We start from the raw sequence: 15,000 nt of genomic DNA, 5'->3' as shown, positions 1-15,000 counted from the left end.
AGCAGAATCCATATTGAGCTCGAAATCATGGCAACCTAAATCTTTGGCTGGGATCCCCAGCAGTGCATTTGGGCGAGGCTCAACTCAAGGTTGCATTCCTTCATACTTGTGGATAGTTCAGAGAGGCAAGCGGAAATGTGTGTGACCGTGGAGTCATCTGGCACAAAGTAACTGTGCTTCATTGGTGTAACAGTAGTATGAGAAGCTGTGAGAACAGATAACATGACCCATGATGTGGTGTACATGGCAAATAGGAGTCCCAGCACCAGCCCTTAGGACACCTCTGTGGAGAGGCTATGATTTGAGGACAGCTGACCTTGCCCTTGATACATGCTAAGAATGATACCACCAGACTCAAAGAAACACAAAACTCAATTATTTATCTAAGAGAGATGTTAAATAATCATGTTTTGAAAAAAAATGCTAGCTGGTGTGTCTGCACAAATATTTTTAGATTTACTACAAAACAAAAAGATATGTCCATAATCTCTTCTGAAGATATCTTCTGGCTTGCTAGAAACAAAATAAAAGAGTAATTTTGAGCTTGGCTTTTTCAGATTTTGAGGTTTTGCATTTTGAAATTCAATGCATATTTAATTACATATAGTCCAATTACCATATTAAAACATAACATTTCAGAAAACTTGCAATACATTTTTTTCTCACAAATATGTGAATAATCACAGGATTAAGTTTCATGGTGATATCGGCAAGCTAAATATTTTGGCCTATTCACCTGGAGTGTCTCTTGACCCATATAATAAGCCTATGGCAGCCATGTTGAAAAAACTCATTTCCCAAAGTCAGATTTTACTAGATTTTTAGTATGTCATTTAGCAGGTCCAATAGTAATAGAATCCATAGAAAAACCTTTTGTATCAATTTTTTTGGGGTTAAACCCTAAATGTACTCGCCTACTATTTCCAACTCTCTTTCTCTTCCCTCTTAATGTGTCTGTTTTTTGTAGATTGATCTAATATTAAATCATTCTCTAACTTTACTTTCTTTTCTCTCTTAACCTGGTTCCAGTCTTAACATCTTTGCAGATTTCTACTCTGTGCTAATTCTTTTCATTCAACTCTTTTTCTTCAAGTTCTTTTTCAACATGTAGCTCAACCTGTCTATTGCTGTGGAGCACATCTACAGTACACACTCAGTACACCCAATTCAATGAAAAGAACTCATGAACATGTGTTGAAGGGGTTGTTGCTTGGTGTTATGTTGTACAGTTTACCCAGTTGAAAGCCTTTATACTTAGAACTGAATTAAGTTTAACGTAATATGTAAGACGTATATTGAGCTTCCAAGCTGGGAAAGTATTAGAATTGCTAATAGGGAACATTTGTTGTAAATGTAAAGTAATGAAGCAGCAAGGAGGAACTCGCACACCACTGATGCCGATGCATAAAGGATTTTAATGGCACTGATGATGGTCTGAAGGACCGAAAACGTTTTGCACTTCACTGGGTAGCACCTTCTTTATTTTCCTTATGCATTAAAATAATTTATGCATCGGCATCAGTGGTGTGCGAGTTCCTCCTTGCTGCTTCATTGGATTACTTTGTGGAACCAACGCACCCTCCCTGTTACAAACACAAAAGGCGCGACACCCCTTTGGAGTAAATAATTGTAAATGTAAAGTGCAATTAACTAAATTAGATTTCTTTGGTGAACACACCAGGATGACATTCAAACATTTTAGGTCTGTGGTCAATGCATGTTGAATTGCTGTCTGGCTGGGGCTTTTTGTTGTTGTTCACTTTTTGTTGTTGAAGATGGCAGGTAGTGCATCCACATTTAATGCCACTGTTGTACTGATTACATGAATTAACTAATAGTTCTTAATTAATACACAAGCGCATGCATTTTAGGTAATCCAGTAAAACATTTTTTAAAATATAAATTCATACATTAGTGACAAAAGCCGTGGTTGCACCCCCTGACACCTGCTTCTAAAAAATGCCAATGACTTAGCTGTTGATTGCTATCCATCTGCTAATTTCCCGGTCTGCGTGTCTGTCTGTGTGTGTGCTACAGGCGCAGGTGTGCTGGGGGTGTGTCGGGCTGTTTCGTCAGCAGGTGCATCCGGCGGCAGGAAGCTGCTCTCACTACTCTGGCTCCTCCTCTTAGCACCAGGTGAGTACCCGGCATCCATGAACAAAGCAGCACACCTGTCTGATGCATGAGTCTGGCTATTGTGGTATAAAAAAAAGTGTATTGTGCTGGTGATGACTTGGACATGGTAAAGACATTTTTTTAGTACTTCATTCTTGTACTTCATCTGGTACTTTCAATGTGAAACCAAATGCAGCAGAGTTGCGTTTGAATGAGTCTATCTGATCAATCTAGCTGCTAGCCTAACTGTACATTAAGGTATGATGGTGGTGGAAAGGGGTATGATTGTGAGGGATTTGAGCCCTCTCTCTCTCTCTCTCTCTCTCTCTCTCTCTCTCTCTCTCTCTCTCTGTCTCTCTCTCTCTCTCTCTCTCTCTTCTCTCTCTCTCTCTCTCTCTCTCTCTCTCTCTCTCTCTCTCTCTCTCTCTCTCTGTACTGTAGTGTGCTAATGTCTTCTCTCAATCTTAGCCGATTGTCTTTATGGTCTTCTTGCAATGCTGCATGATGCCGTTGCCGATGCGTGGTGTGTTGTGTGCGCACCCGCTGCAGTCAGCAGAATTCCAAAGATATACATACAAACACCTGTGTAGTTTACGACACAGTCATTTTGTCTTGTCCTTTCTGACAGCTATTAGTATGTTGAGCTTTTCCATGTGCAGGGGTTATTGCATACTGTATGTACTGCCAGTTCTCTCCCAGAATCATCTGCGTCAGATTTCCCCCATAGATAGCATGCCTTTCTCACAACACCCATCCGACACAAGTGATCAACACATCTAACTTAATTTGTTTTTGACTGACTTTTTTTTGTTTCTTTCTTGTGTGCGTGTGCGTGTGCGTGTGTGTGTGTGTGTGCGTGCGCATACAGGGAAAGCGGCGAGGGGACTTCTGTGGTGGCTGGGGACAGGATGGTATCAGCTGGTGTCGCTCATGTCCCTCATCAACGTCTTTTTCCTGACCAGGTAGCACATTGCTCCGCTCTGCCTATCTCACAGGAATAACCATGTACTGTGTAATGTCCTTATGAGCTGTGCAATTTTACATATAAGCGATAAGCCCCCTCCTTGAAACCCCGGCACCGATTTGAGTCTGCGCTGTTCCGGATGTCAGTTGGAGAGACGTCAAATTTACGAGGCCAAATTTTTAAAAAGGCGGTTTTGCCTTGACAGGATAGTGGAGAGACAGGAAATGAGTGGGGAGGGGGGAGAGAGAGAGACGGGGATGGATCAGCAAATGAGCGTATTTCTTTGTTTCATGGAAATACATTTTTTATTTCAACCAACATATCTTCTGTACCCTTACAGCACAGAAATCACACTTCACTTAAACTCAATCACACCTCACTTAAACTCTTTCATACTAGCTTTGTGATGTGGCCTGTTCGGACTCGTGCGTGCAACATGTGTACATGACAAAGACTGTGTGTATGGCAGAGATTTTGATGTCATTATCGGGCGAGTGGATATTGGATTTGCAGCCAATTATTTAGTCGGTGACCTTCTGAACTATGGAGAGAGGGCGTGGGGAAAGGAAGGAAAGGGAAGAGAAGCAGTCAGTCAGTGTGAGAGGAGAGGAGAGGAGAGGAGAGGAGAGGAGAGGAGAGGAGAGGAGAGGAGAGGAGAGGAGAGGAGAGGGGAGGAGTGGAGACGTAGAGGAGAGGGGAGGAAAGGAGAGGATAGGAGAGGAGAGGAGAGGAGAGGAGATGTAGAGAGGACCAGAGAGAAGAGGAGAGGGCAGGAGAGAACAGTAAAGGAGAGGTGGGGAGAGGAGAGTGGAGGAGAGGACAGGAGAAGAGAGGTGGGGACAGGAGAGGAGAGTGGAGAAGAGGAGAGGAGAGGAGAGGAGAGGAGAAGAGAGGAGATGTAGAGCACTGGAGTAGCTGGACTGGCCTCTGCCTACGGAGGTCTATTGGTTGATTAGATTAGATTAGATTAGACTAGAGCTGATTTGCCCTGTCTGATAGCTGACTGTTGCTTTCCGTGTGTGTGTTTGTGTGTGTGCGCGTGCGCGCGTGTGCATGTGTGCGTGTGCGTGTGTGTGTGTGTGTGTGTTGCGTCCCTCAGGTGCCTGCCCAAGCTATGGAAGCTCCTCCTCCTGCTCCTCCCCTTCCTACTGCTGCTGGGTAAGTGTGTGAGGATTCCTCATCGTGACCCAGTTCACACACACAAGCACACGCACACGCACACACACAGGCGCGCGCGCAGCCACATGCATGCACACGCGGACACACGCACACACACACACACACGCACACACACACGCGCGCGCACACACACACACACACACACACACACACACACACACACACACACACACACACACACACACACACACACACACAGCCACATGCGTGTGCACACACACACACACGCGCAAAAACACATACTGTCATAGCCATAAAGAGGTCATGCACACAGATACGCATGCATACGAATACACTCGCATGCATACACCATACCTACAAACACACATCACATACTGCACTGTACACACATAAAGGCGGATGCATTGCACACTGCACACCGAGAAACACACATAGTATGTACTCATTCATCTCTGCATACATTTCTTCCTTCCTGTCCAAAGTCGATGCATATGTCTCTTGAGCGCAGCTGTTCTGCTGAGATAGACGTGTAATTGAGGTCATTATGACACTACACACACACACACACACACACACACACACACACACACACACACACACACACACACACACACACACACACACACACACACACACACTCAAACATGCACTTGCTGGTTGACACAACATACATTTAACTTAGACACACACATGCACATGCACACGCACACGCACACACACACACCCTCGGTGTGACAGTGAGGGCTGGGTGACTGGCACATCCTTGGCTGCTTATTGGAGATGTGCTGCCTTATAGTGGCAGCTGAGTGACATTATCAGTGTCGGCACACGGTGCTACACACACACCACACACACACACACACGAAACCCTTCTCTCTCGTGCACAGTCACTCTCACACACTCCCACTAGATCTCTATGGAGTGTGTCTGCCACTTATAGACACTAGACACATCTCTGCATTGGCTTGTCCTCTGCTCTGTGCCAGAGTGTTAGTGTCAGCTCTGGTCTTACCTCTTAACCCCATGTCAATCCTCTCTCTCTATCTCTCTCTATCTCTCTCTCTCTCTCTCTCTCTCTCTCTCTCTCTCTCTCTCTCTTTCTTTCTTTCTCTATATCTTTCTTTCTCTTTCTTTCTCTCTCTCTCTCTCTCTCTCTCTCTCTCTCTCTTTCTCGCACAAACATTGCACGCATGCACGTGCGCGCACACACACACACACACACACACACTAACACACAAATAATAAAATAAACGCAGACAAACATTCACTTCATCTAATTCCCAATCATCCTGACCTACAGTATGTATCTCCCACTCTACTCAAGTGTACATACAAAGGTCATATACTGCATGCACATAAGAAAGCTCCTATTATTACAATGACTATTATTATAACTTTGGTGACATTTCAAGCTCTTACGGCCCTTACTCAGACCAAGGGAGTCTCTCAGTCAGCACACTAGCATAACAAACATGTTCTCTTTGCCTTGCTTTGTCTCCCTGACTCTTTGTCTTCCTCTCTCTCTCTCTCTCCCAGGCCGGGGTTGCCAGATGAGGCTGATGATTTCCAGCCCAAAAAATGCTCAAAACCTGCCTAGAAGCACAAAATCCCGCCCAATTCTATTGATTTCTATGGCAAAAATTGGGCAGGTTTTTCTGCACAATACCATTTTTACCCGCACACTGCCATCCTAAGCAGCCCAATCTGGCAACACTGTCCCTGTCACACACACAAACACATACTCCCTTCCAGGGTTGCCAGATGAGGCTGAAGGTTTCTCGCCCAAAACCTGCCTGGAAACACTAAATCTCGCCCAATTCTATTGATTTCTATGGCCAAAAAGTGGCGGGAAACTGCCCAATCTGGCAACACTGCTCCCCTCTCCATTCAGTAAAAAAATAAAATAAATGTTAATGCATTGCTCGAAGCAAACATGCCTGTGCCTGTAGTCCTCTTTTCAGTTCAGTATGGTTTTCAGTCTCGGAAAACCCACAGTGTGTGAAAGGCGATCGGATTATAGATAAACTACTCTTGTGAATTTCAAATGTCTCATCATCAGGCTCATTCTTTTCTTCATTTTGTCTTGTCTCCTCTGCCTCTCTCTCTCTCTCTCTCTCTCTCTCTCTCTCTCTCTCTCTCTCTCTCTCTCTCTCTCTCTCTCTCTCTCTCTCTCTCTCACTCTCACTCTCACTCTCACTCTCCCCCTCCCTCCCTGAGAATAAGCTTGAATATGTCTTAAGGAAATGATTTATTACTTGTGTTAAAATGCTAATATTTGTACTTAATTTGCCTATCCTCTCTCTCTCTCTCTCTCTCTCTCTCTCTCTCTCTCTCTCTCTCTCTCTCTCTCTCCCCCTCTCTCCCCCTCTCTCTCTCTCTCCCTCCACAGCTCTGTGGTACCTGGGTCCGTCCATGTTGGCAGTGTTGCCGGTGGTGAACGTGACAGAGTGGTCCGAGTGGAGCTCCTCTTCTCTCTACTCCCTGCTGCCCTCCTCCGCCTCCTCCTCCTCCCCCTCCTCCTCCTCCCCCTCCTCTTCCTCCTCCTCTGGCCCATGGCTGGCGCTTCCATGGCTCTTCAGCTCTGACTCCTCCTCCACCGCTGAGGAGCAGGCCACCGCACCCACTCTGCCCCCTGTCACCGCCCCACCGCCTGCCTCCATACCACAGGTGAGAGGAGGGAAGACCAGCTGTCTGACTGGCCTGTGTACTGCCCTACAAAGGCATAGTGCACTATCTATGAAAACGACAACTAAGAAAACTTACAAAAAATGCTTTGGTAGTAAGTTGGATATTGTAGTTACTGCAAATATGACATAGAAATATCCCTCAGGTAGGACACATCTGTACCGTTAGGCTTTTTCGTATGGTCAAGGAGGTGTAATGACCATTTTCAGTCTAAACTCAATTTTGACAAAATATGTAGTTACTGCACTTTGCCTTAAAGGGTTTATGAAACGAAAACAAACGGTCATTCCCATTAAAGCCTTGTTTTTTCTGATAGCATCGATGAGACTTTGAACCCAATCATCCTGGAGGAACTTGTGAAAATGGCAACTCAAAGTGTGAATTCTGTGAAATTTGGTGTGACTAATGAGCTGGGCTGTGACATCAAAGAGGAGAGTCCCTGGTTTGCTAGTATGGCGATCTGAGAAAACAACACACATTTGATTGACCCACATCTTATAAAGGAACCAAAATTATGATACAAACATCAGCGTGTCGAAAAACCACACATCCAACCTCATGAGAAAAAAAAACAGCAGCACAAATCTATTTCAGAGGCACTGATACATCTGCAGAAAGTGACATGTCTGACAGGCGAAGTGACGATTGATGATTGATGTTGACATAGCCTGACAGTTCGTTTTGTTTATGGTTACGCTTCCTAAGGGCGCTTTGCCATGACCCAAAGATGACATGGCGTGTGTATTTGTTGACAAATGGGGGGCATTTTGATTCAATTGCGCGATATAGTGTGATTGAAATGCATGTAGGCTACATGCAAAAATATCATCAACTAGAGAAAAAACGGAAGTATTAGGCTGTTGGAAAAATACCCTAGATAGCCTGAGTCCTCAGCATATTTTTAGCGTTTATCATTATTATTATTTTTTGTGCTCAAAGTCACAGGGGTCGCGTGTCCCTCAGCATGACTCTGAGGACGAGGTGTGTCCAAACGTCAGCCACACGTGCACCACAATACTAAAAACAAACAATCAACGCTTCAAAGTAGGCCTACGCTATGTGCATCTTCGTTTATTCGCTAAGCAGTAGCCCAGTCTGTGAGTTGGCTGTCCTCAACCGAGAGCACCACGCTGATGCGCGGATATCCTCCCAAAACCAATTTATTGACCAGTTGAATGGCAATCAACAAAAAGTGCATATTCCGAGAGCATTCGCATCGGTTTGGCATGTAATGTGCATTACCCTTTCCTGAAAACAACATACAAAGCAGATGGACAAGATAAAACGAGTAGCCTAAAGCAAAGCAGTGCACTCACCTGTCTTCGTGCCCGAGCAGTTACAGGGGCAGTTTCAGTCTGCACGCCGGCGATGTCAATTGTTGGAACTGCTTGAGGCAATAGCATTCTCTTCAGTCCAATCATGCCCGCGATCTCCACATTTGTGGTGAAGCTTGCTTCAAAACCACGCATTGGATCCACAGAGCCCTAGCTTGTTTTAGCCTTCTCCTTGTCGGCCACAGTTCCATCATTCTTAACAGAAGGGAACTTGTGCAAAGATATTCCTTCTGTCAAGTAGCCATTTTTGCAGCTGGCACCGTTCGGCCCTCCAGCAACACACTGCTTGACACTGTGCTTTGTTTTGGTACTAGCCGCCATTGATCTGAACAAGGTGGAATGAGGTGAACTCTCCCCTTCTATGTCACGCATATCATTTGCATAAAATTTGCATGTCACGAAAAAAAGTAAACATAACACTTTTTGGGAACGTTTTAACATGACTTTTAGGACAAAATATCACCCAGACAATATCCCATTTTATTCACAAGGCTTAGAACTTTCAGAATCTGTCCTGGAAATGGTCAAATTCTTTTACTTTGTTTTCGTTTCATAAACCCTTTAAAAAATCGTTATCGAATCATATAATCATGTAGGCTGTTATTTACACCCCTATCCCCCCCTATCCCCCATCCTTCCTCTACCCAGAACTCGGAGGCGGAGGCGCGTCTCCTGGCCCTACTGGCTGCGGACTCGGCGCGGCTGACGCAGCTGGAGGGGCGTCTGGCCGCGCTGTGGCAAAACGTCCAGCAGGGGGAGCAGCGGCAGGAGGAGCAGCACGGCCACACGCTAGGCCTGTACCAGGGCCTGGAGGAGCAGCTGCGAGCCCAGACGGACCGGCAGGCGCTGGGGCTCTGGGTGTCGGGCATCCTGGAGGACCGGCTGGGGGCGCTGAGGGCAGACCTGGAGCAGCAGGCCTCTCACAAGGCAGAGGTGAGGAAAGAGCAGCAGACCTCTCACAAGGCAGAGGTGAGGAAAGAGCAGCAGACCTCTCACAAGGCAGAGGTGAGGGAAGAGCCAGGGCCAGGAGCAGTAGGCCTCTCACAAGGCAGAGGTGAGCTGGGGGCAGTCTCTCACAAGGCAGAGGTGAGGAAAGAGCAGCAGACCTCTCACAAGGCAGAGGTGAGGAAAGAGCAGCAGACCTCTCACAAGGCAGAGGTGAGGAAAGAGCAGCAGACCTCTCACAAGGCAGAGGTGAGGAAAGAGCCAGGGCCAGGGGCAGCAGGCCTCTCAGAAGGCAGAGGTGAGGAAAGAGCCAGGGCCAGGGGCAGCAGGCCTCTCAGAAGGCAGAGGTGAGCTGGGGGGGAGAATAGTTCTGAGAGGATGCGGAAGAATTGATGGGAATAATGGAGGTGTTAAGATGTGGAGGGCTTTTGGATGTTGGTGGCATTTTTAGTAACTTAGTTTAGTTATGGATTGTTTTTCACACTGAGAATAAGCTTGAATATGTCTTAAGGAAATGATTCATTACTTGTGTTAAAATGCTAATATTTGTACTTGATTTACCTATCCTCTCTCTCTCTCTCTCTCTCAATTCAATTCAATTCAATTCAAATATGCTTTATTGGCATGCCTATTGGTAACAGTGTTGCCAAAGCTTACAGATAACATAAAAGAATGTTAAGGTCAATTAGGAACATTAAGCATACATGTGTTAAGAATATCACACGCACACGCACACGCACACACACACACACACACGTACACGCACACGCACATGCACACACACACACACACACACACACACACACACACACACACACACACACACACACACACACACACACACACACACACACACACATTTGCATTAAGAACATTAAACACACACACGCACACACACACAAGCATAAAACCAGAATAATTCATTGCATACGATCACTGTCTCTCCGGGTATGGCATGCTGCAACATGTTTTGCTGCTATTTCACAACTCTCTCTCTCTCTCTCTCTCTCTCTCTCTCTCTCTCTCTCTCTCTCTCTCTCTCTCTCTCTCTCTCTCTCCTTATCTATCTCTCCAGTCTCAGGAGCAGTACGTGGCAGAGCAGAAAGCTCATGAGACTCGTCTGGCTGAACTGGAGATACTTCTGCAGGCCCTGGCTGCCAAGACACAGGTGTGTGCGTGTGCGTGTGTGCGCGCGTGTGTGTTTGCGTGCACACGTGCGTGCGTATGTCCGTGCGTGCATTTGTGTGTGTGTGTGTGTGTGTGTGTGTGTGTGTGTGTGTGTGTGTGTGTGTGTGTGTGTGTGTGTGTGTGTGTGTGCGTGCGTGCATGTGTGCTATTCAGTTGAATGAGGTAGGTCTGCACACAGCCAAAAATGCTTCATAAGCAATTCAATTCAAATATAATATTTCGATCTCTCTGGATCCTCATCAAGGAATATGATCTGATGATTGTCCTGATGAAGATCCAGGGTGATTGAAACTTTGCTTTTTCATTAAATAAAGTAAGTGTTCAACTGTCAACTGTACATTTTCAAATGTTCAACACTTTTGTCTAGCACCTGAAAATAGTGTTTTTGGATGTGCGCACCCTACCTAAAATGTTATGTGTGATATTTACCCATACATAAATGGGAAGTGCTATATTTTAAGGGGAAGGCACACTTTTGCATTGAGCAGTAACATAAATACCTGTATGACGCTTGCATTGCATGTACTGATTTAGTCTGATTTGCAGGTTTTTGATGGAGTGCCACTGTGATTTGCTCCATATGTGGTAGTTAGTGCCAACTGGCTAAGTGTCTGCATGTGTATGTTGTGCATTGAACAGTAACAGTAGCATAAATATGACGGTTGCCTTGCATTTACTGTCTGGCTTGCCGGGTTTTGACTAGGTGCCACTGTAATTTGAACCATATGTGGTAGTTAGTGCCAGCCGGCTAAGTGTCTGCATGTGTTCTATCAGAGTAAGATGCTTCAAGCTCGCACTTTCCCTGGATCCATGTGATATCGGGTGAACGCCACTTTTGGAGACCTTCGGTTGAGAATCAGTGGAGCTCCCTTTGCGCTGTAGATGGCGGTAGCGTGCATATTATACACAAGCCACCATCAAACCCCACAGAAAGAGAAGAAGAAGGATGGGATGAACTTGAGCACACTCCTTTGCATTGAGTGGATGGATTGACGTATCTTACCCTAATAGATACTGTAAATGATGTGTGTGTTATGTTATTCAGGAGGTTCAGCTGCAGCAACAGCAGCATCAGGTGGAGAGGGAGCAGGAGAAGGAGCAGGAGAAGGAGATGGAGAAAGAGAAGGAGAAGGAGAAGGAGAAAGAGAAGGAGAAAGAGAAGGAGAAAGAGAAGGAGAAAGAAGCAGTGGTCCCTCCTCCTCCAATCAGGTGGGAGCATTCGCATCTGCTTTCAACCAATCAGCTTTTACTCAGCACTGGCTATATATTATACTGACAATAAGAGTTGGTTAAGAATTTGGAAAAATGGCACTACATTTCACTAAATAAAAATCACCCCTCTCCTCTCCTCTCCTCTCCTCTCCTCTCCTCTCCTCTCCTCTCCTCTCCTCTCCTCTCCTCTCCCCTCCTCTCCTCATCTCAGTGTGGGTGTGGGCCAGGAAGACCATGATGCTTTGCTGCAGCAGGTGGGTCGTTTGGAGGCGGAGCTTGGCCGCATCAGAGACGACCTGCAGGGGGTGATGGGATGCCGCGGCCGCTGTGAGCAGCTGGACAAACTGCAGGAGACCGTAAGAAGCGCGCACACACACACACACACACACACACACACACACACACACACACACACATGCACGCGCGCACACACACACACACACACACACACATGCACGCGCGCACACACACACACACACATGCTTCTGTACACATATACTGTCTACTCTCACACACGCGCACACATCCACCTTGTTACACTCCGCTGTAATGTACGGTACACATTTTAAAAGTTTATTTTTTTTTATACAGTTTATTCTCCATTAGCTCTTGCACAGTTTTTTTTTAAAGATGTACAGTAGGCTTTAAGCACTGTGATGTTTTGTCTGACCTTGAGTATTGGCAAAGGACGCGCTCAACTTCTTGGAAAAACGAAAGTCTTTGGGTGCGAGATAAAAAGCGTCAACTTAAGGAAGAAAAATCCGCACTCACAAACTGCGTCTCATTATTTATTTATATTACCACCATGTCCAAAAAGCCCTTGTCTGACCTTGCACATTCAGAATATTTCACCCTGATTCTGGTAATAGCAGAGTGGGTTGAGTCAAATTTAATTGATGTTGTGTGTGTCTGTGTCTGTGTGTCTGCAGGTATCTGCGCAGGTGAGTGAGGAGGTGCGTCGTCAGCTTCAGGGCGTGTTCTACGTGGGCGAGGAGGGCGAGCGGGCGGGCGAGGTGCGTCTACCGGAGTCCCTTCTGGCGTGGCTGTCGGCGCGCTTTGCACGCGGCGAAGACCTGCACACCTCACTGGCCGCCCTGGAGAGGAGCATCCTGGGAAACGTCTCCCTGCAGCTGGAGGAGCACAAGCAGCAGATGCAGGAGCAGCAGATGCAGCAGGAGCACAAGCTGCAGGAGCAACCGGCCGCCGCCTCCTCCTGCGCAGAGACCGTCACCCAGAGCGTCACACACACCGCCATGGCTGCAGGCATGACGGAACAGGTGAGACAGAGGGAGAGAGACTCTATGTCTCAATCCACGCACTTGTGTCAGTGCACTGACGGTTAGTGCATAGTCAGTGCTGATAGTATTCAGGCTCCATGCCTGATTTCAGGCTTGACAGAGTTTGCAAAAATAAAAATATTGATAATAATTAGCCATTAGTTTATTCTTATCTCAGAAAGTGTTACAGGTTCAGGGTTTTCTTCTACTCTCAGGCTTGAATAATGGTCATACACACAGGCTATTAAATGTTTGAATAATGTGTCAAAATAGGCCTATGTTACGTCACTATGCAGTATCTTGTCGTTGTCGTTAGAGCAGGGGAAAAAGTTCAGGCTCAGGATTTTTTTTCACTATCACCCCTGCATAGTGCACACAGTGCACTGAGGTCTTCAGTGCATAGTGTCGTGGAAAAGTTTGAGCACTATGCACTGTGCCCTCGCTGGAAGTGACAGCTGAGCATAGCATTAGCTTGCCAAAATATCGGTTGGCTACTGTTTACATTGCACAGCGTCTCCTGCTTGTATTTACTTTTCCTTCACCCCAAAGGGCAACCATCACACATACAATACTTTGCTTGGCATGATAAGGTTTGTGTCCCATCAACATTACTTACAGAATTAGGAGACTGTTGACCAAACTCTTTTACTGAACTGAACGCCACATTTCCTCCATTTCATTGTCAACATGGCGGCCGTTTAGTGCGTGCAGTGTCCATCGTTGAAGCACAGCGTTTTCCGCCAGTGTTAGGGGATCATCCAGGCGCTTTCAGCGAAGAGCTTTCAGTGTGAGCGCCCTATGCACTTAAACACAGTGCCCGAAGTGTTCAAGTGCGTGAATTGAGACACAGGGAGAGTGTGTGCATGTGTGTGAGCATTGCCCAAACCGCCATGCCTGCTGGCATGACCGAGCAGGTGTGTGTGTGTGTGTGTGTGTGTGTGTGTGTGTGTGTGTGTGTGTGTGTGTGTGTGTGTGTGTGTGTGTGTGTGTGTCTGTGTCTGTGTGTGTGTGTGTGTGTGTGTGTCTGTGTCTGTGTCTGTGTCTGTGTCTGTGTCTGTGTGTGTGTGTGTGTGTGTGTGTGTGTAATGTTTTTTACAAGGATTTGTGAATTTATTGGTTGGTTTGAAACTCCTGCACATGTGGTTTTCACTGTATGTTGGGTATGCTCCTCGGCTCCAGAGGGTGCTGTTGTAGTGCTCATATGCACTGGCTTGGTCTGCTCTTGTTATAGATGGAGGAACAGCAAGCCTGTTTCACATTATGTGGGCAGAGGACATAATAGTCATACATATATTTAATATATAATTTGTATTATTTACAATTTTTTATTCTTTTTTTAAAAGATTTTTTGAAGCCTTTTTGACTTACTTGACAGGACAGTTTGAGAGGTGGACAGGAAGCAAATGGGGAGAGAGATGGGGAGGGGTCTGCAAATGAACCAGACCGGGAATCGATCCCGGCTCAGCCGCATGGCAGACGAGTGCCCTACCGGTTGGCCACAGCAGGGCCTATTTATATTTTTTTCATATGTGAAAAGGACACAAACTTGTTCTTATCGCAACACTAAATAGTTGTTTTCCAACCCCAACATCATGTGTCTGAAATCATATTTCTGAAATCCTTCACAATTTCTTCTGGGGTAAAAGGCTGTTCTGAATTTGCTGAGCTTCCAACATGGGGCATTATCGCTCTATATACAGCGAGTTTGGAGCAGCAGACGGTCTCTGTAGCAGGTTACCTGTAGGGCAGCAAAGAAGGAAAAGTGTCTTGCAGGTGTGTGTTAAGCCGGGGACCCGGGTTCGATTTCCCGATCCTGCCCCATCTCTCTCTCCCGATCACTTCTTGTCACCATCTCACACTGTCCAAAATATATATTGTTTTTTTTTAAAGATGCAGCTGTACAAAGTTGGCAATAATTGACAGCAAACAATCTTGGTGCCCCACTCTGTGGCTTTTCCCAGATTTTGTTAATGATTCTACTCATGGCCCCAGTCCACTTGTTTTTGTTTGTTTTTGCAGCTTTGGCTAGAGGATGTTCAGGTTTAAGAATAACTCGAGGACTTTAACCCTTAGCTTAACCTGACTTCCTGACATGTTTTCATTTTGGACTGAGGATTTGGTTGAGGTTGCTACTGGGTGG

At 46.0% G+C, this 15,000-nt stretch overlaps 1 protein-coding gene across 6 annotated transcripts in view; it reads left to right on the top strand.

Annotated features, from left to right (window-relative positions):
* The window catches only part of sun1b (Sad1 and UNC84 domain containing 1b), a 73,016-nt gene that overhangs the window by 49,964 nt on the left and 8,052 nt on the right, over positions 1-15,000 (top strand). For all 6 annotated transcript variants that reach the window (XM_063189952.1, XM_063189946.1, XM_063189971.1 and 3 more), the window contains 9 exons: positions 2,038-2,136; positions 2,984-3,077; positions 4,179-4,237; positions 6,609-6,886; positions 8,887-9,171; positions 10,259-10,351; positions 11,417-11,580; positions 11,795-11,939; positions 12,513-12,860. In XM_063189952.1, the coding sequence (XP_063046022.1) occupies positions 2,038-2,136; positions 2,984-3,077; positions 4,179-4,237; positions 6,609-6,886; positions 8,887-9,171; positions 10,259-10,351; positions 11,417-11,580; positions 11,795-11,939; positions 12,513-12,860 (1,565 nt within the window). The remainder of the gene's footprint in view (positions 1-2,037; positions 2,137-2,983; positions 3,078-4,178; positions 4,238-6,608; positions 6,887-8,886; positions 9,172-10,258; positions 10,352-11,416; positions 11,581-11,794; positions 11,940-12,512; positions 12,861-15,000) is intronic.

This window comes from Engraulis encrasicolus, chromosome 2 (assembly GCF_034702125.1).
Source record: "Engraulis encrasicolus isolate BLACKSEA-1 chromosome 2, IST_EnEncr_1.0, whole genome shotgun sequence".
NCBI lineage: Eukaryota > Metazoa > Chordata > Actinopteri > Clupeiformes > Engraulidae > Engraulis > Engraulis encrasicolus.
The sequence above is the reverse complement of the archived record's forward strand: the minus strand, read 5'-3'. Positions and strand labels throughout refer to the sequence as shown.